We start from the raw sequence: 22618 nt of genomic DNA, 5'->3' as shown, positions 1-22618 counted from the left end.
ACTGGATTTGTATCAAAAGTAGGAAAAAGTGATTGTCTACAACATTCATAAACAAATAATATGTGAGAGGATCCTCTTCCAAAGGATTCGTATCAAAAGTAGAAAGAAATGGCTGTCTACAAAATTCATAAACAAACAATGTGTGAGAGGATCCTCTAACACTGGATTTGTATCAAAAGTAAAAAGAAGTGGCTGTTTACAACATTCATAAACAAACAATGTGTGAGACGATCTTCTACCACTGGATTTGTATCAAAAGTAGGAACAAGTTGCTGTCTACAACATACATGAACAAACAACGTGTGAGAGGATCCTGTACCACTGGATTTGTATCACAAGTACGAAGAAGTGCTTATCTACAACATTCATAAACAAACAATGTGTGGAAGGATTCTGTACCATTGAATTTGCGTCAAAAGTAGGAAGAAGTGGCTGTCTACAACATTCATAAACAAATAATGTGTGACAGGATCCTGTACCACCTCATTTGTAACAAAAGTAGGAAGAAATGGCTGTTTACAACATTCATAAACAAACAATGTGTGAGAGGATCCTCTATTACTGGATTTGTATCAAAAGTAGGAAGAAGTGGCTGTCTACAACATTCATAAAAAAGCAATGTGTGGGAAGATTCTTTACTACTGGATTTGTATCAAAAGTATGAAGAAGTGGCTGTTTACAACGTTCATAAACAAACTAAGTGTGAGAGGATCCTCTACTACTGGATATGTATCAAAAGTAGGAAGAAGTGGCTGTCTACAACATTCATAAACAAACTAAGTGTGAGAGGATCCTCTACTACTGGATATGTATCAAAAGTGAAAAGAAATGGCTGTCTACAACATTCATAAACAAACAATGTGTGAGAGGATCCTCTACCACTAGGTTTGTATCAAAAGTAGGAAGAAGTGGCTGTGTACAACATTAATAAACAAACAATGTGTGAGAGGATCCTCTACCACTGGATTTGTATCAAAAGTAGGAAGAAACGGCTGTCTACAACATTCATAAACAAACATTGTGTAAGAGGATCGTCTCACACACTGTTTTTTATGAATGTTGTAAACATCCACTTCTTCCTACTTTTGAATCAAATCCAGTGGTAGAGGATTGTTGCTGTCTACAACATACATGAACAAACAGCGTGTGAGAGGATCTTCTATTACTGGATTTGTATCAAAAGTAGGAAGAAGTGACTGCCTACAACATTCATGAACTAACAATGTGTGGGAGGATTCTGTACCACTGAATTTGGGTCAAAAGTAGGAAGAAGTGATTGTCTACAACATTCATAAACAAACGATGTGTGAGAGGATACTCTACCACTGGATTTGTAACAAAAGTAGAAAGTAGTGGCTGTTTAAAACATTCATAAACAAATAATGTGTGAGAGTATTTTGTACCACTGGATTTTTATTAAAAGTTGGAAAAAGTGGCTATCTACAACATTCATATGAAACAATGTGTGAAAGGATTCTGTGCAACTTGATTTGTATCAAAAGTAGGAAGAAGTGGCTGTCTACAACATTCATGAACAAACAATGTGTGAGAGGATCATTTACCACTGAATTTGTATCAAATTTAGGAAGATGTGGCTGTTTACAACATTGATAAACAAACAATGTGTGAGACGATCTTCTGCTACTGGATTTGTATCAAAAGTAGGAAAAAGTGATTGTCTACAACATTCGTAAACAAACAAGATATCTTTCAACGGTCTACCTCTTGTAGTTTTATATTCTTTAAACGTTGGTAATATAATATACTCTTCAAAACAAGAAACGCAAAAGGGATATTTTTGTTATTTTAAAGAGAAATATATGTAATAACGTTACAAGCTCAGAGTATGTGATGTTACACGTGTTAAGGCACTGATTGTCAGGCCAAAATGACAATAAAAGTTGTGCACTTTGAAAACGGAGGAAAACATCGGATTTTTCGCCAAAATGCATTCGTGTCCAATAAATTTGTTTGAGAGATCTGCATGTTCTGCAAGTGCAACATGTGCAAAATCCCTATAAAAGTGACGGGTTCTCGGTTTCCATAGCTCAGTGTTAAGGCACCGACACGCAATACAGTTACGCCAAGACTGACTGAAGCACAACGCAACAACGCCATTGGTCGCTTGAAAGCAGGCGAATCTCGATCAGATGTTGCCAGAGCTGTGAATGTCCACCCAAGCACCATCACAAGGCTATGAAATCGTCACCAACAACATGGATCAACTCGTGACCGTCCACGATCTGGCAGTCCTCGTGTGACCACGCCCGCACAAGATCGCAACATCCGGTTACGTCAACTTCGGGATAGGACCACCACTGCGACGTCTACTGCCTCAACCATACCAGGGCTGCGTAGAATTTCCGATCAGACCGTACGCAACCGTCTACGAGATTCTTAGGCCCCATGTGCAACCCATCATGGTGAACGTCAACGACGTTTTTTAACATGACAACGTCCGTCCTCACACAGCCCGACTCACCACTGTCTTCTTGAGACACCACAACATCAACGTTCTTCCCTGGCCCTCCAGATCACCAGATTTAAACCCCATCGAACATCTTTGGGACGAGTTGGACCGACGTCTGCGACAACCTCAACCGCAGACTCTACCTCAGCTTTTGGCAGCTTTGCAGGCTCAGTGGACAGCCATTCCACAGGATGTGATTCGTCATCTCATCGCTTCCATGGGCAAGAGATGCCAAGCAGTTATTGATGCGCACGGGGGGCATACTCGTTATTGATGTTGAGTGACGTTAAACTTCACCTAGTGAGCGTGGACTTCGCCTTTGCAGACTTTGGATGTTCAGCAGTGAATGTGCAAAGTTTCACACATGTCATACAGAACTACCCGGAATAAACTTGTTAACAATGTGTCTCATATTTTGCCTTTTGCGTTTCTTTTTTTGAAGAGTATATAATAGCGATAATTTGGAGTGAAACGTTTAGTTGTGTTAAATTATTATTATTATTATTATTATTCTATGAGCCTTAACAGTCCGAAAATATTAGATAGTTTTTAAAAGTTGAAATTACGATATCATTGTGGTTTTTACCTCTCTTGATATGTGTTCCTTCTGAGAGGTTTCAGGTTGATTAAAGGTCTAGATTTCATTCAGTAACACGTTAACTGTTGGTTTCTCTAATACAGGATGTTTCAGATCTTGTAAGCGAACCCATGTTTTTCAATGTGAAACTCTGATGAGATTTAAACGGACGATTGTTTCTCAAGAGGTTAGGTCAGTGAGTGACCTCAGTCGAGTCTACATCTGTCTAAACATCTGTTATAATTTGATTATTATATCACAAATAACACACAGAGGAACTCTACGACAAAGACGTGGATTGCGATTCGATCTGCACGTGCGCGACCAAAACATCAGAAAGAAAGAGATTAAAAATCAATAGTTATTCTGTTTCTGGACAGAAAACATTCACTTTATACGAGAACTAAGAAGAATGATTCACGTAATTAAATTTAACTCGAGACTAGAACAGAGATTGGGAGTATAGTTGAGACTTCTTTTACGATAATTGCGAAAGTAAGACTTGAGACATCTTCAAAATTTGAAGCTGCATCTCAGACTTCAGTTGACAACATTTTAGAACATTCTGGTTTAAGTTACAAAATAACGTTACTGTTATTAAAAAAAAATACTTACTTAAATCCAACGAGAAGTTCTATGGTTCAGTGTACTTATTCAATATTTTGATAACTTTAGAGAATGCCCTTGTGTTTCATTTATGGTGACCAATAACTAGCTAGAACTGACTTACAATCCATTTATGGTGACCAATAACTAGCTAGAACTGACTTACAATCCATTTATGGAATATGTCTATATATCTAAAGATAGTATACTATCTTTAGTATATTATTCTATGATGATAAGTGAGTTTTATGTAAGGAAAATACGGAACACTGACTTGTAACAGATGATTTTTATATAATTGATAATCCATTTGTAAAGTGTAAATGAGATATAACACATGATATGTTAGCAATTTCAAAATCCACTTGAGGAATGGTTTTGAAACAGATGAAAAATAATTACTTGATTTACAAATAAAGGTTATTTTATGATTAGATTGCCAACCCCGTTTTCGGTATTGTTCATTAGTATATGTTATAATAATTACCGTTGTCGTCTTATGTCCAAGAAAATTCTGTTATGAAGAAAATGGTAAATGTTGTTATTCTATATTTATTATGCAGCAAAGTGTAAGATATGGTCTCATTCAAATAACAGATAACAGCAGATTTGTGAGAGTAATACTGACAGTAATATTGTCCCTAATAATGGTTTTAACATAATTCAGCATCTGTGGAAGTGTAATGTTCATCCTTGTTAATCTAAAGTTATAAAGTATTATAAATGAAATATTTTCTCAAGGTGTATTAATATCATAAAATCGAGTTATTAAACGTGTAGGATTCTATCATTACATGATATTTAAATAAGTCTCCTTTTTCAGGATTATTTGTATATAATCAGAATCTGTAATTGAATACAGAAATAAAGAATTAGAGATAAGCAATACTGCTTTAAACACTTTTGAAACAATATAATATGAGATATTTAGAATAATACTTAGATATTAGTGTATAGAGAAATCTCATACATTTCACAAGTTTGTGTAATTATTATAAACTTGAACTGAATCAATTTTTCATTTAAAAATTATTCTAAGCCAACTGACAGTGTCTCAACCGAATGTTGAAATAGAAGACTTAGACTCGACTCTGTTGTTTATAACTACATAATTTCTTATATAATGAGTTGGAATGAACGAGCAGCAATATATAACGTCAGGAAATGTAAAGCTATGATTAAATATGTGATTAGAAACCTTAGTAAGACAATCCAGCTATATTAGTCTTCCAATGGGACAGTGGTAAGTATATGGACTTACAACGCTAAAATCTCGGGTTCGACTCCCCATGGTGGATATAGCAAATAGACCACTGTGGCTTTGCTCTAAAATAACCAAAACACCTTTAGAAACAGGCTTTCTGGTATTGAACTATGATATCACCCATCTCTAAGCTAGCTGCGCTCTCTGGTTCCACTTCGTGGAATTATGACGTGATCATATATCATGGCAACTAAACAACCCGTTCCTCTCGCGACATTTCGGGAAACTGTAATGCCATTGGGGCTCTAACTACTCCAATTTTGATTTGATAAACCTTTTATATTTCTAAACTCAACCCTTAGTTTCCCAATTGAACTTTATCGTTGGATAAAGTTGATATAATGAGACCTTACTTTGGAGTTCCTCAACTTGAATTATCTTCACGTGTTAACTTGGAACTGTGATACCTAACAAGAAGTGTGTCTTTTTATTATAGTCCTTTTTAAATACTTGCTAGCTACTTCAGTTTATTTTTTATTGTTCAGTTGTTTTAGTTGATATCTGATAGATGTGAGCCTCTTGATTGTTATTCAGTACGTCCGGGAGCACAAGTTATAACAGAAAACACTACAAAAGACGTTCAGTTCTGCTTCACATTAACTCAAGATTTTTTGTCTATCGGCTTCGTTTCTTGTGAGTAAGGAACAAGAACTAGAGACGGCCCCCTTTTGTCGCTCCGTACTGAAATTAATATCATGTAACACAGACTGGCTTGTATCTTCGTATGTCACTCGCTGTTTCATTGCACGTTTTTTCTTTAGCATATTTCGCGACATTGAATAGACAGATTTTGGGATACTGTGTAGACAATATCGCTAATCACGTTTCTAGATACAGCGTTTACAATGTTTCTAATCAGTTTACAGAACACCGTGTTGTCAATAATCGTTAATAAGATTTGTGAATACTGTGTACAGACAGCAATTATAGTTAAATTTGTCTATATTGTTAATATGTATAGATTTTAAACTGGTGTATACTGTACAGGAAGAAACAGTGATCAGATTAGTGTATTCTCTGTGCACAGGCCGAACATTTGTGGATAGTGCGTACAGACTATAACTGTGAACAGATTGTTCGATACTGTTTACAGACCGTAACTGTAAACAGATTGATGGATACTGTGCACAGACTGTAACTGTAAACATATTGGTTGATACTGTGTACAGAATGTGACTGTAAACAGATTAGTGGATGCTGTGTAAAGACAATAACTGTAAACAAATTGGTAGATACTATGTAGAGACTTCACTGTAAACAGATTGGTGGATACTGTGTGAAGATTATCACTGTAAACAGATTGGTGGATACTCTGTAAAGACCGTAACTGTAAACACATTGATGGATATTGTGTAAATACTGTAACTGTAAACAGACTGGTTAATACTGTGTATAGATTATAACTGTAAACAGATTGGTGGATGCTGTGTAAAGACTATAACGGTAAACAGATTAGTAGATACTTCTTACAGACTGTAACTGTAAACAGATTTGTGGATACTGTGTAGAGACTATAACTATAAACTGATTGGTAGATACTGTGTAAAGACTGTAACTGTAAACAGATTAGTGGATACTGTGTACAGCCTGTAACTGTAAACAGATTGATGGATACTGTGTACAGACTGTAACGGTAAACAGATTAGTGGATACTGTGTACAGACTATAACTGTAAACAGATTAGTGGATACTGTGTACAGACTATAACTGTAAACAGATTAGTGGATACTGTGTACAGCCTGTAACTGTAAACAGATTGATGGATACTGTGTACAGCCTGTAACTGTAAACAGATTGATGGATACTGTGTACAGACTGTAACGGTAAACAGATTAGTGGATACTGTGTACAGACTATAACTGTAAACAGATTAGTGGATACTGTGTACAGACTATAACTGTAAACAGATTAGTGGATACTGTGAACAGACTGTAACTTGAATCAGATTAATGGATATCCTTTCATCCTGGCAAGTTTCACGTGATTTTAATCATTGCTGGGAAAGTTTACTGTTCAACTTTATTTTTATTTTTCAAATTTTCAACACTGTAAAACGCGTCGTTCAGTTGTTCTTATATAACATAAAGTATACACAGTGTAAATGGGGACTAAGAAACACCACTATTATAAGTATGACCTTGAAATAATTAAATCAAATAGACGAATATTCGGTTAAAATAAGTTGTTGATAAAGTTCTTCCTTTATTGTTGTAACATGATATAGCTACATAGTCGATACCACAAGAAACAAAGGTTTCAAAACTTATGTAAATTGCGGGAAAAGAGCTCCGTAAATAGTCAACCTGCCAAACAAAGATGTGACCAAAGATGCTAGTAACAATATTGGTTATTTGTGGACACAAAGGGTTAGACGTCTAGGTATAGTCAAAGATACTTCACTCGACTATTTCAGTTATATAGTTGAAATTACCCTCACCTGAGCTGAATAAATCCTTCCTTTCAGGCCAACAAATCTGATCACGTTTCATTTTTTTCACTTTTTTCCTAGATGACTTGTTACCTACTTGTTGTAACGTTTATACATATTTCAGTTTTTTTGTTTTATCAGTACAATGTCTCTATAAGAGTGTCTCGTCTGCTAGTAAGGTTTCCATACTGTCTAATATAAGCGCAAATTGAAAGGTTTTAAAATCAAGACAACATAAAATAATTTGTTACAACCAAATCTAATCTACACTTAATTATCTATCTAGCATTTTCTGGTCGTAGGTAAATAGCGATAACCTTCTTATGAGAGGTCGTATATTTATAGATCGATATCTCACTGACCGAGAATCGTGTCCAAGTTTCTCGCCTACAATCACTACAGACTCCGACAAAATAACGCAATAAATAAGTTTTCAAGTCTGTTAAAATAAGTAAAAAAGGAACATTTTTTCACAATTGTTGTTACCGAACTTTCAAATACAGAAGTCAGTAATTTACGTATACTGTTCTAGCAGTATTCTCAAATACACAGAGGTCAGTAATTTACGTATACTGTTCTAGCAGTATTCTCAAATACGCAAGGGTCAGTAATTTACTTATATTATTCTAGTCTTACTCTCAAATACACAGGGGTCAGCAATTTACTTATACTGTTCTAGTCTTACTCTCAAATACACAGAGGTCAGCAATTTACTTATATTGTTCTAGTCTTACTCTCAAATACACAGAGGTCAGCAATTTACTTATATTGTTCTAGTCTTACTCTCAAATACACAGAGGTCAGCAATTTACTTATATTGTTCTAGTCTTACTCTCAAATACACAGAGGTCAGCAATTTACTTATATTGTTCTAGTCTTACTCTCAAATACACAGAGGTCAGTAATTTACTTATATTGTTCTAGTCTTACTCTCAAATACACAGAGGTCAGCAATTTACTTATATTGTTCTAGTCTTACTCTCAAATACACAGAGGTCAGCAATTTACTTATATTGTTCTAGTCTTACTCTCAAATACACAGAGGTCAGCAATTTACTTATATTGTTCTAGTCTTACTCTCAAATACACAGAGGTCAGCAATTTACTTATATTGTTCTAGTCTTACTCTCAAATACACAGAGGTCAGTAATTTACTAATATTGTTCTAATCTTACTCTCAAATACACAGAGGTCAGCAATTTACTTATATTGTTCTAGTTTTACTCTCAAATACACAGGGGTCAGCAATTTACGTGTACTGTTCTGGTAGTACTCTCAGATACACAGAGGTCAATAATTTAATTATAAAGTTCTAATCATACTCTCAAATATACAGGGGTCAGTAACTTATTTATATTATTCTAACCGTACTATCAAAATACACGGGTGATATGTTTAGTACTGTTCTTACTGTGCTCTAAGTTACACGGACCATATCTTTACTGTTGTTCTTAAAGTACTTCGAAATACAAGCATTATTAATTTATGACTGTTCTTACGATACATTAAAATACACGAATCAGAATAATTATTTTGTGATCTTGAGGAAGAAATCTTGCTAACGAACTAATAAACTGGTAAAGTATTAAGAAAACAGTCAAGCATGCACACACAAAAAATAAAATCCTCGTTAAAAACACAAGAAACGAAAAGTCTGCGTAAAACTAAAATAAAACACCAAACCTCCCCTATGTCGTTAACTTCCGCGTATTTTAAAATTTCTAACAAAAAAAAGATTTGGAGCATACTTAATAATATGATAATGAAAGCGAGACCTTGAAAATCAGGTATTATATCAAGCATTATAATATAATGAACAGGAATTGAACATACATATATATATACATTATATACACACACAATATCACCTCACTTTCATTCACCATATGCGTAGAGATAACTAGTATTAAACTCACCAACGCGACCAAGTTCTTATGTAGTTAATGAATAGGGAATGTCTCTACTTTCCTCTTTCCTCAAGCTTTTTCTTGATTAGGGAAGCCATTTAAAAAAGAATAGAAATTAACAGATTGTGTTTCCAAGTTACCCTGCGGTGCAGTTGACTATCATGACACTAACCACAAAATCGCCGTTACATTCTGAGATGTTACTCAATGAACAATGAGCTGCATTAATAAAAGGCTTCAACTTCGTGAATGAATTCTAATGAACTGTAATACAGAAAATGCAGAGTGAGTGCGTGCATTACAGTCTCTAGATCTCTGTGAAATAAAGTGTAACATATAAAGTATTAAGTCATAGTAAATATTACTGTCATCGGGCGTGGCCTCGTGTCTAACGTACTGTTAAAATCGAAGGTTTATTCCTCGCTTCCCAATGTCTCAAAAAATGCGTTCCACACTTCTTAATTAATTTGCAAGTGCGTTATAAGAGTGAAGGACAAATCCCTCTATGCAGCCAGAAAAGAGTACCCAAGCGTTGGTGACGGGTGCTCCTAACTAGCTGCCTTCTCTCTATCCCCTCAATTTCTTCTTACCTGTTTCTCATCCTTCAACCAGGACATTCTAGGGGGTGGAGCACCATAGGCTGAGCAAAACAATTTGACTTCTGAACCCCAGGTCACGTTGTAAACGGTTCTCGTCACTTGTATAGATGGAGCCACTAAAAATAAAGAGAACGACTCTTTTAAATTAACATAGCTCACTTTTATCCAAACTCGCAGTTTTAGGCTGTTTTTTTAAGTTAGACTCTATTACAAGCTTTTCCTCTCTACTGTGAAAATGTTCATTCAAAATTCGAATTATAAAAAAACGTTCCTCTTAAACTACAGGACTAACTGGCATAAGACATGAGATAATTTTATTGCCACTATGTCCTAATCTCTCTCTAAAAAGGTACAAGTTAATTACTCAACTATGAAAGACTCTTCGTTCAGTGTTCCCTGTAAATGTTTTTTTTTTTTTTTTAAGATAGGCTCGACATGACCAGGTGGTTAGGGAGCTTGATTCGTCATCTGAAGGTCGCGGGATCGAATGTGACGATCAATCCCACTATTCGTTGGTAAAAGAGTAGCCCAAGAGTTGGCGGTGGGTGATGATGACCAGCTGCCTTCCCTCTAGTCTTACACTGCTAAATTAGGGACGACTATCGCTGATAGCCCTCGTGCAGTTTTGCCCAAAATTCAAAAACAAACAAACGTTTTTAAGATCTGTTGATTGCAGAATTTAATACGGTAACATAAATCTGTTTTTTTTTCCTTTGACATTTCGTTGTCAGTATTATGTAAGCGAGAGTAGAGTTAACCCTGATGAATGACAACTCGCTAATGTACGTAATGTTTATAAAAAAGTCGAGCAGTGTCTCTTCAGTTAACTTTTTAAAAATCTTCAGATTCTCAGAGCTGACTGATCGTTTTATTTTGTCAACATGTCCACAGAACCTCGTTAATCGGCTTTGTTAACTCAGTGAATTGAAGAGAAGATAATTAAAATGAATAATAAAATAACGATTTAGTAAAACGTTTTGTTATTAAGCCTAATTAGCTGATCCAGTCACTGACGTGTGGTGAGAAGATTTTACGTTTCGCATCATAAACTAAAATACTAATGAAACCATATTCTTCGAGACAGTTAAACTGTCAAAACTACTGAAAGAAGTCTTTCATAAGGTCTTCCGTTACTCAGGGCGTTCAAACAGATATGTCAGTAGGAAGCCAATGGTAAGTATCAGAGGGAGAGCTGGAGACAGAGAATAAAACAAGGCCTAGCAGCCAGGAGGGACATGTCGTCTTCATGTTGGCTGTCATTTGTTAACGAGAGTATAGAGTCATGTGTCAAATATGTGTGTTAAAAAAGCCCACTGTTTATGGGTAACTAATGATGGTTTCTCCAATTTTCAGTTTTGTTTTCCATAAGTATAATATTTATATTTGTACTTCGTTATGTGGCGTAGATTGAAAAATTACAAAGTATTTTATTGGTTAACGTTATTTATAACTGAATCTTGCTATTTTTCATATGCAATATCGTAAATTCAGATAAAATAAATACATTATTAAAGTTGTCATATCAATAGTTACAAAACTCTTCATAAAACACCTGACAGCAACTGGATTTATTTACAAAACACTCAGCAAACACCACGTGTGTTTACAAAGGATTAATAGTTATGACTTATTCTTTAGACACCTGGAAGCAGTTACGTGTGTTTATGAAGTGCTCGACCACAACTATATATGTTTGTGACGCCTTTGGCTACCATGTCTGTTTATATGCGGGATTTGTCACTGGATTTATCAAAAAACAACATGTATTTATGAAACTTCCGGCTACCACGTGTGATTATTATTGGTTTTATCACCACATATTACTGGGTTTATCACCAACTGCGTGTTTACGTAGCTTGTGATTACCATGTGGTTTATTTATTTTTGTCCCATATTATTGGGTTTATCACCAACTGCGTGTTAATGAAGTTTCTAGCTACCATGTGGTTTATTTATTATTGCCACATATTATTTGGTTTATCACTAACTGCGTGTTTATGAAGCTTCTGGCTACCATGTGTATTTATTTATTATAGCAACATATTATTGTGTTTATCACAAACCACGTGTTTATGAAACATCTAGCTAACATGTGTGTTTATTTACTATGGACACATATTATTGGGTTTATGTACTCCAAATCTGATACAATACTTACCATCAACTGTTAAGATGGCCGCTTTCGATCTTTGAACTCCGTTAATGTTTTCCGCTGAGCATCTGTATTCCCCTTCGTCAGCTAGTCCCACTTTACTGAGCGAGAGGACGCTACTGTCGACGACTTGATAGTTGTCATCACTGCCGTGCAGCACCTCCCGATGCCATGTGACGGTCGGTTTAGGATCACCACTGGTTAGACACGTGAAATTGACATTATCTCCAGACATTACCGTCTTACTTCTAGGACCGTTCGTAATTACAGGGGCTAAGAAAGAGTGACAACTGATCAACAAATTTCTCTTGACGTTTTTCTATTCGTATAAGTCTCTGATTTTCTACACATGAGATCGTCGTACGATTTCAGTCTCGCTGATTATACGAAGATTAGCGAGAATAAATAACGGAACTTGAAATCTTTACTCGAAACACTCCGTCTCGAAATAAATTTAAAACATAACAAAACATGGCAGAAAGACCCTTAAAATTATTTAAACTGTTAAATATAAGACTGGCCCTTGTTATTATTCATAACTAAATTTTTGTTAATTTAAATTATTTTTATTACATTGAACTGGTTTGTAGTTTCTGAAAATTAAATAAATAACTTAAGTTCTAAACTAATGCATTAGAAACTAAGGACCGAAACAAATACAGAACTGGTTCGAGAGTTTCTTTTCTGTACTTCAAAGACCCACTCTCGCATTAAGAAGCTCTTTACAATGATTAGTACGACGCGCGTGCCTTACGCTGATCCAAGAGGTCAAGATGTACTGTTACATAAAAAAGAAACTTCCCAAAAAACAGCAAATGTGTTAGTTTGTTTTCACATAACTTCCTGACACAATAACTATTGTGTTATCAAATGTTAAATCTCTGCCACGTTAAAGTACGCTTTCTAGAACATTTATACGTTTCATTACAGGATTTGGTGGGAGAAGGTTCTATACTAACACTTAAAACATGTACACTGGAAACTAGTACCCGCAGGAAAGAAAAGCACTTTTTGCGGAGTTCATCACGCTCGAGCGAATCAATGGATTAAACCAGGTTTTACTTGAGACTAGTGTCTGTATACAACACTCTGTTGTCATGGAAACTTGTTCATTTTTCGTCCACAGATATGTTCTGTACACAAAAGCGCTGTGCATTTCATCTTCCGAAAAAATAACACAGAATATCGGGCGCTAAATTTACCACTAATTGAGTTGAATGCACTTCCGTGGACGTCGGAATTGGGGAGGGGGCACTTGTCCCCAGTATGATCATTCATATCTCAGTATTTCGCTTATATGAAAAGAGACAACAGTCCTGTGGTAAATTTTAAAGATTACACTGAATATAACGTTTAGTGTATCTACATACTGTTATAAGTTTTCTGTTGAAACGTCTTTTAAAAACGAACTGTTAAAACTAATCAGTTTAACTTCTTTTGAAAACCGACTGTTAAACATGATTTGATGAAATTTTGTTTAATTACTGAAACAAAACACCGACTGTTAAACGTAGCAATAACCTCTGGAAATATATATAACATTCAAACAACCGAAATACAAGACTTAAAACAACGTCAACTCAAGTAAATATATCAACAATAGTTCCTAATGTATGGTGCAAAGTCTAGTATCTGAAACTAAAAACCAACACTTTGTATCTGAGAGGAAACATCTTGATAGTGAACTCCGAATAACACCATCCATGTTGCTCTTTCACTGAAATATATTGGCTAGCTTGTCGTAATGTATCCAGCCATGGCTAATCGATTCGGTCAGAAATTACAGCGTGTCGTTACTGGAAAGTGAAGTTGAAACAAATTGGTACGTTAACTGTAAGGAATATCGCCTTACAGTCAAAGGTTCTAGTACAATGTAACTTGTTCGTGTCATCAGTCTTGACTTGGAAAGGTTAATTCTAATTATTGGTTACTTTACAATATTTTTATTTATTAATACATGCTATTTATTTACTACTTTAAATTCTATGTTGTTAGATGTCAATCTGATACTGTATTCAGTCTGTAGTAGTAGTGACTCTAGACAGTCTGTAGTGGTAGTGACTCTAAACAGTCTGTAGTGCAAGTGACTGTAAACAGTCTGTAGTGGTAGTGACTCTAGACAGTCTGTAGTGGTAGTGACTCTCGACATTCTGCAGTGCTGGTGACTCTAAACAGTCTGTAGTGGTAATGACTCTAGACAGTCTGTAGTGCTGGTGACTCTAAACAGTCTGTAGTGGTGGTGACTCTAGACAGTCTGTAGTGGTAGTGATTCTAGACAGTCTGTAGTGGTAGTGACTCTATACAGTATATAGTATTAGTGACTAAAGAGTCTGAAGTGGTAGTGATTCTAGACAGTTTGTAGTCGTAGAGACTAGACACTCTGTAGTAGTAGTAACTGTAGACAGTCTGTAGTGGTAGTGACCCTAGACAAGTCGATAACAAAGCCAGTCTAAAAAGATCTAGGATCGAACCTCGCCAATACTACTACACAAATCTGTGTTTAATTTTCAAATTGTCTCTCTGTACTTGTAAATTTGTTCACAGTTTCTCTTTGACAGTTCTTCCGTATTTCACGCAGGTGTTTCACCTTTACAACATTATGATAAGAAAATTTGAAAAGAAATGTGAATAGATCCGACGAGTAAATTACAGATGAAAGAAGAACTAGAAGCCAAAAACACCACTAGAGTAGAAAGACGAGAAAAGTGAACAATGTCGTATAAATGATATTGTGCTCACATTATACCAACAGTTGTTGTAAGGAATGGCTTATACGTAGATAATGTTCTGAACAGAGCTCTGCCGGCTTATGTCTCGATCGGTATGATTAGTTCTGGATTGAGCAAAACACATCACCGACAGTGATTGTGTTGGACATAGTGTAGCTGAAACACTATTAAAAGCTTCTCGTTTAGGAAATAATAGAGAGCACTGTCCTATGTTGTAACTTTAGGTGTAGGAGTTAGAAGAGAGGAATGTCCTCTGGTGTAACTTTAGGTGTAGAAGTTAGTAGAGAGGACTGTACTGTGATGTTACTTTAGGTGTAGGTGTTAGAAGAGAGGAATGTCCTCTGGTGTAACTTTAGGTGTTGAAGTTAGTAGAGAAGACTGTACTGTGATGTAACTTTAGGTGGAGAAGTTAGAAGACAGGACTGTACTGTGATGTAAGTTTAGGTGGAGAAGTTAGAAGACAGGACTGTACTGTGATGTAAGTTTAGGTGTAGAAGTTAGAAGACAGGACTGTACTGTGATGTAACTTTAGGTGTAGAAGTTAGAAGACAGGACTGTACTGTGATGTAACTTTAGGTGTAGAAGTTAGAAGACAGGACTGTACTGTGATGTAACTTTAGGTGTAGAAGTTAGAAGAGTGAGCTTTGCTATAATGTAACTTTAGGTGGAGAAGTTAGAAGACAGGACTGTACTGTGATGTAAGTTTAGGTGTAGAAGTTAGAAGACAGGACTGTACTGTGATGTAACTTTAGGTGTAGAAGTTAGAAGAGAGGACTGTACTGTGATGTAACTTTAGGTGTAGAAGTTAGAAGACAGGACTGTACTGTGATGTAAGTTTAGGTGTAGAAGTTAGAAGAGAGGACTGTACTGTGATGTAACTTTAGGTGTAGAAGTTAGAAGACAGGACTGTACTGTGATGTAACTTTAGGTGTAGAAGTTAGAAGACAGGACTGTACTGTGATGTAACTTTAGGTGTAGAAGTTAGAAGACAGGACTGTACTGTGATGTAACTTTAGGTGTAGAAGTTAGAAGACAGGACTGTACTGTGATGTAACTTTAGGTGTAGAAGTTAGAAGACAGGACTGTACTGTGATGTAACTTTAGGTGTAGAAGTTAGAAGACAGGACTGTACTGTGATGTAACTTTAGGTGTAGAAGTTAAAAGACAGGACTGTACTGTGATGTAACTTTAGGTGTAGAAGTTAGAAGAGAGGACTGTACTGTGATGTAAGTTTAGGTGTAGAAGTTAGAAGAGAGGACTGTACTGTGATGTAAGTTTAGGTGTAGAAGTTAGAAGACAGGACTGTACTGTGATGTAACTTTAGGTGTAGAAGTTAGAAGAGAGGACTGTACTGTGATGTAACTTTAGGTGTAGAAGTTAGAAGACAGGACTGTACTGTGATGTAACTTTAGGTGTAGAAGTTAGAAGAGAGGACTGTACTGTGATGTAACTTTAGGTGTAGAAGTTAGAAGACAGGACTGTACTGTGATGTAACTTTAGGTGTAGAAGTTAGAAGACAGGACTGTACTGTGATGTAACTTTAGGTGTAGAAGTTAGAAGACAGGACTGTACTGTGATGTAACTTTAGGTGTAGAAGTTAGAAGACAGGACTGTACTGTGATGTAACTTTAGGTGTAGAAGTTAGAAGACAGGACTGTACTGTGATGTAACTTTAGGTGTAGAAGTTAGAAGACAGGACTGTACTGTGATGTAACTTTAGGTGTAGAAGTTAGAAGACAGGACTGTACTGTGATGTAACTTTAGGTGTAGAAGTTAGAAGAGAGGACTGTACTGTGATGTAACTTTAGGTGTAGAAGTTAGAAGAGAGGACTGTACTGTGATGTAACTTTAGGTGTAGAAGTTAGAAGACAGGACTGTACTGTGATGTAACTTTAGGTGTAGAAGTTAGAAGACAGGACTGTACTGTGATGTAACTTTAGGTGTAGAAGTTAGAAGACAGGACTGTACTGTGATGTAACTTTAGGTGTAGAAGTTAGAAGACAGGACTGTACTGTGATGTAACTTTAGGTGTAGAAGTTAAAAGACAGGACTGTACTATGATGTAACTTTAGGTGTAGAAGTTAGAAGACAGGACTGTACTGTGATGTAACTTTAGGTGTAGAAGTTAGAAGACAGGACTGTACTGTGATGTAACTTTAGGTGTAGAAGTTAGAAGACAGGACTGTACTGTGATGTAACTTTAGGTGTAGAAGTTAGAAGACAGGACTGTACTATGATGTAACTTTAGGTGTAGGAGTTAGAAGAGAGGACTGTACTGTGATGTAACTTTAGGTGTAGGAGTTAGAAGAGGGGACTGTACTGTGATGTAACTTTAAGTGTAGGAGTTAGAAGAGAGGACTGTACTGTGATGTAACTTTAGGTGTAGGAGTTAGAAGAGGGGACTGTACTGTGATGTAACTTTAAGTGTAGGAGTTAGAAGAGGGGACTGTACTGTGATGTAACTTTAGGTGTAGGAGTTAGAAGAGGGGACTGTACTGTGATGTAACTTTAAGTGTAGGAGTTAGAAGAGGGGACTGTACTGTGATGTAACTTTAAGTGTAGAAGTTAGAAGAGAGGACTGTACTGTGATGTAACTTTAGGTGTAGAAGTTAGAAGACAGGACTGTACTGTGATGTAACTTTAGGTGTAGAAGTTAGAAGACAGGACTGTACTATGATGTAACTTTAGGTGTAGAAGTTAGAAGACAGGACTGTACTATGATGTAACTTTAGGTGTAGAAGTTAGAAGACAGGACTGTACTGTGATGTAACTTTAGGTGTAGAAGTTAGAAGACAGGACTGTACTGTGATGTAACTTTAGGTGTAGAAGTTAGAAGACAGGACTGTACTGTGATGTAACTTTAGGTGTAGAAGTTAGAAGACAGGACTGTACTGTGATGTAACTTTAGGTGTAGAAGTTAAAAGACAGGACTGTACTATGATGTAACTTTAGGTGTAGAAGTTAGAAGACAGGACTGTACTGTGATGTAACTTTAGGTGTAGAAGTTAGAAGACAGGACTGTACTGTGATGTAACTTTAGGTGTAGAAGTTAGAAGAGAGGACTGTACTGTGATGTAAGTTTAGGTGTAGAAGTTAGAAGAGAGGACTGTACTGTGATGTAAGTTTAGGTGTAGAAGTTAGAAGAGAGGACTGTACTGTGATGTAACTTTAGGTGTAGAAGTTAGAAGACAGGACTGTACTGTGATGTAACTTTAGGTGTAGAAGTTAGAAGACAGGACTGTACTGTGATGTAACTTTAGGTGTAGAAGTTAAAAGACAGGACTGTACTATGATGTAACTTTAGGTGTAGAAGTTAGAAGACAGGACTGTACTGTGATGTAACTTTAGGTGTAGAAGTTAGAAGACAGGACTGTACTGTGATGTAACTTTAGGTGTAGAAGTTAGAAGAGAGGACTGTACTGTGATGTAAGTTTAGGTGTAGAAGTTAGAAGAGAGGACTGTACTGTGATGTAACTTTAGGTGTAGAAGTTAGAAGACAGGACTGTACTGTGATGTAAGTTTAGGTGTAGAAGTTAGAAGAGAGGACTGTACTGTGATGTAAGTTTAGGTGTAGAAGTTAGAAGAGAGGACTGTACTGTACTGTGAAGTTCGGGTGCTCGAAGGTTGAAGAAGTTTGACACAGTGGAGCTTCTACAGTTTTTATTAGAGAAAGCTGGTAGAACGGTGAAGTATTGAAAGTAGAGGTTTGTCTCAGAGGCTGGTAATTGGTAGAACGGTGAAGTATTGAAAGTAAAGATTTTTCTCAGAGGCCGGTAATTGGTAGAACGGTGAAGTATTGAAAGTAGAGGTTTGTCTCAGAGGCTGGTAATTGGAAGAACGGTGAAGTATTGAAAGTAGAGGTTTGTCTCAGAGGCTGGTAATTGGTAGAACAGTGAAGTATTGAAAGTAAAGATTTGTCTCAGAGGCCGGTAATTGGTAGAACAGTGAAGTATTGAAAGTAAAGATTTGTCTCAGAGGCTGGTAATTGGTAGAACGGTGAAGTATTGAAATATAGATTTGTCTCAGAGGCTGGTAATTGGAAGAACGGTGAAGTATTGAAAGTAGAGGTTTGTCTCAGAGGCTGGTAATTGGTAGAACGGTGAAGTATTGAAAGTAAAGATTTTTCTCAGAGGCCGGTAATTGGTAGAACGGTGAAGTATTGAAAGTAAAGATTTGTCTCAGAGGCTGGTAATTGGTAGAACGGTGAAGTATTGAGAGTATAGATTTGTCTCAGAGCCTGGTAATTGGTAGAACGTCAGCTGGTAGAAAGGTCAAGCATAAAAGTAGGTGTTTGTCTCAGAGGCTGGTAGTTGGTAGAATGGTCAGTTGAATGTAGAACTATGACCCAGAGGCTGTTAGTTGCAGGAACAGTCAACTGAATGCAGAGGTCTGGTCTAAGTGTTGGTAGTTGATAGAACGGTTGAGAACTGAATGTAGATATCTGTTTCAAAGGCGGGAAGTTGATTTTGGCATTATAAATTAGTACTTGGTTGGTATTCCAATTTTACGGTAATTAAACTTTCGAAGAAATTCATAGAGATATTTAGGCTTTTGATGGTTTTTGTGGTTTGTTTGGAATTTCGCCCACCAGCTACACGAGGGATACCTGCGCTAGTCGTCCCTAATTTAGCAGTGTAAGACTAGAGGGAAGGCAGTTAGTCATCACCACCAACCGCCAACTCTTGAGCTAGTCTTATACAAACGAATAGTGGTATTGACTGTACGTTATAACGCTCCCACGGCTGAAAGGGCGAGCATGTTTGGTGTGACAGAGATTCGAACCTGCGACCCTCAGATTAGGAGTCGAACGCCTTAATCCACTGGCCATTAGGATTTTGAGGCTGGGGTAAATGGTTTGTAATTAAATAAAGTAACAACGCTACTTGTAATTATATTAATTTTGTTGAAAAAACTACCTTTTTTTCCTTTTGTTAGGTTTAAAGTAAATTTTTCTGTATACTTTTACAACGGCTCCATTTCTTCATAATTTTCTCACAAAATAATTTCATATTATATATTTCAGTAATGTTAATAATTAATAGAAACGACCACTGTTTTTAAATCACCTCTACAACTTTTAGGCAAGGCATAGCGGCTCCTAGAACGGCTTTCAGTTTTTATGCTAGTACAAAGAACTAATTACAGCTGCGGCGTTTGAGGATTCCCCTTTTCCAACATCTGCTCTTCTCATAAAATCGTCACTCTTTCAATTTCAAGCAGCCGAAAATCCTTTATCTTGTTTTTTGGACTTTCAATTTTGAATTACTGCGCAAGCGTAGAAGAAGTCGTTTCCCAACAGTGTATTATGTCACTGTTTAGAAATTGTATTCCAACATTTCACTGTCCAGTGTCTGTTGTGTTTTGCAATCGTGTCCCAACACTGGATCGTTTTACTATCTTGTCTGTCTAAAATTTCTGTTCCAACAGTTTCACGGTTTTTTACTTTATGGATAAGTTTATTTTGCATTCTCTAATTTCCCCCCTGGCCCGGCATGGCCTAGCGCGTAAGGCGTGCGACTCGTAATCCGAGGGTCGCGGGTTCGCGCCCGCGTCGCGCTAAACATGCTCGCCCTCCCAGCCGTGGGGTGTATAATGTGACGGTCAATCCCACTATTCGTTGGTAAAGAGTAGTTGGTGGGTGGTGATGACTAGCTGCCTTCCCTCTAGTCTTACACTGCTAAATTAAGGACGGCTAGCACAGATAGCCCTCGAGTAGCTTTGTGCGAAATTTCCAAACAAAAACAAACAAACTAATTTCCCATTTTAATACATCGTTGGCAGTCTTTGAATTTCTCAAACTATATATAATAATAGAATATTGTTATATAGTTGTATCATTACCAAATAATTTTATTACAGAAGCATTTCTATAAGCGAAATTCCCAGAAAAATAAATTACTAAACTATTCGATATTTATATAGCTCGATACATTATGTAAGAAGATAAAACACACATAATTGGCTAAAAGCGATCCAAGCGCCCCCAGCCGTGGACCACCACCATTTGAAATAACACTGGAGCCGACAAGTCTAAGGATGTGGAGGCGTCTTCAGGAAATCAACCTTCCACCCACAAATCCACTTACAGCACTGCGGAACAAAGAACCTCACAGTCGGAGCACAGGAGCATTGTGGTGAGAATACGAAACAGTTGAGAAAAAAGGGGTTATCTAATTATCTCGAAGAACTTTCGTCCTCCGTAAACACAGACATAATTGGTGATAGCGTGTGTAGTAAGTTTTAACACACAATTTGTTTCTGAAACTCGCACAAAGCTACACAACAGCTTTCTTATCTGATTTTGAACTAGTGACTAGACAAAAGGCAACTAATCAACAGCACTCACCGCCAAGTTTTGAGCTACCTTTATCGAATAGTGTATGTAATCTTATCGTCTTTCTTATAATGTTCCCAGGGCTCCAAAGTGGGGGAGTACGTTTATGCTGGAGAAGGGCATGAACCATGGGCCCGCAGGTTCACAGTTCAGCACGCGACATATACTAGACTTGAGGTACACTCGCAATATTTCAATAGCAGTGACACCAAATCATTTGATTCGAAATGCCTACACTGATGAGGTTGCCAAGACAACAGATAGAGGTTGACACGCACTGATGATAATGATGATATGGCTGATCAGTAGCCGTTCTGGAAATTGTAGGGAGGGATAGTGGTGTCAAAAGTAGCACAGTAACATTCTATTGATTTCTTATTATGGCGTATCAGTCTTGAATTCTGCTGTCCACGTCAAACTATACGTGTTCATTTCTCTTATTAACACACTCTTGCTGATGTCGTTGTATTCTTTGTTTTTATCTCAATTGAAAATATCCAGAAACGTCTGTCTGTCTGTCTTATATGTGCGAACTGCAAACTAGGTAACGAATAGCACAGAAAATGTTAGAACAGGCAAGCCGGGAAATATTGGAGGTACAGTAACCAAAAAAATGACATTTTTATCAATACTGTAAACAATCTAAACTTATTCTGTAGTTTGATCTTCGCCGGTTAGTGTAAGAAATATATATTTTTATAATTACAGAACAAAATGCGAACTGACATAAAACATATTATAACCAGAAACGTTACTCTGGACATCCTGGTAACATTCTAGTAATAACGTGAACATCGCGGAAAGTTAATCGGTATACTTACGTCCACTTGCCGTGATGACCTTCATGATCCCAGTAACCAGCACCACAGAAAAGACAGTCTTTATGTCCCCTGTCATCTGAGACCATTTACAGTTCTGCACGTTACGTCGCACATTAAATTAGGACCACAAAGTCAAACATTTTCTTAATGCAAGTTTTTAACGAAACGAACCTACGACTGTCAATACACTTAATATTAAGATGTACAGCTTTCGAATCGCAATGTGAAAGTAAAAAACAAAAAACTTTAGGGGAATCACATCACAGAAAACGTGTATATAACTTAGGGACACGAACGTTACTTCTATCGACGTGTTCCGCTTGATGTTTCTAGATGTAACAACCATCCGCACACGCGACTGTTTTTTTCTTTTTTTTCCTCAGGCGTTTGCGCTCTTCTCTGAGAGTGTTGCGCCATCTGTGCCCAATACGTTTTCCTTGCCAGATTAAGTAATGCTATAAAGAACACAACACCCTTTTATCTTTAACAGTACTTTAATTAATTACAAAACTTGGTACTGCGCATGACAACAGCGAATACAAAAGCGATCCATGCTGTTTCGAAAACACTTTCCAATTGTATTTCTATCAATACACACAATGACGTATTATGAAAATCGATATTTTAGAAGTTGAGAACTCCACGACAAACAGAAAGGAATCTTCAAATAAAGATAGAACTATGAATATATTTTAACCAAAATCCCATGTACCATCATTATCACAGCATCT

The 22618-nt window shown here is 36.7% G+C and overlaps 1 protein-coding gene across 1 annotated transcript in view; it reads right to left on the bottom strand.

Moving 5' to 3' along the window:
- LOC143248756 (tyrosine-protein kinase transmembrane receptor Ror2-like) overlaps positions 1-22233 on the bottom strand; it is a 35375-nt gene extending 13142 nt beyond the window's left edge. Inside the window, exons 1-3 of the mRNA XM_076497440.1 lie at positions 21888-22233; positions 12010-12276; positions 9843-9967 (exon numbers count right to left, since the gene is read on the bottom strand). Of these exons, the coding sequence (XP_076353555.1) occupies positions 9843-9967; positions 12010-12276; positions 21888-21963 (468 nt within the window). The 5' untranslated portion in view covers positions 21964-22233. The remainder of the gene's footprint in view (positions 1-9842; positions 9968-12009; positions 12277-21887) is intronic.
- Between the last annotated feature and the right edge of the window lie 385 nt (positions 22234-22618).

Source organism: Tachypleus tridentatus, chromosome 4, assembly GCF_004210375.1.
Source record: "Tachypleus tridentatus isolate NWPU-2018 chromosome 4, ASM421037v1, whole genome shotgun sequence".
NCBI lineage: Eukaryota > Metazoa > Arthropoda > Merostomata > Xiphosura > Limulidae > Tachypleus > Tachypleus tridentatus.
Note: the sequence above shows the minus strand (reverse complement) of the source record. Positions and strands in the feature narration are given on the sequence as shown.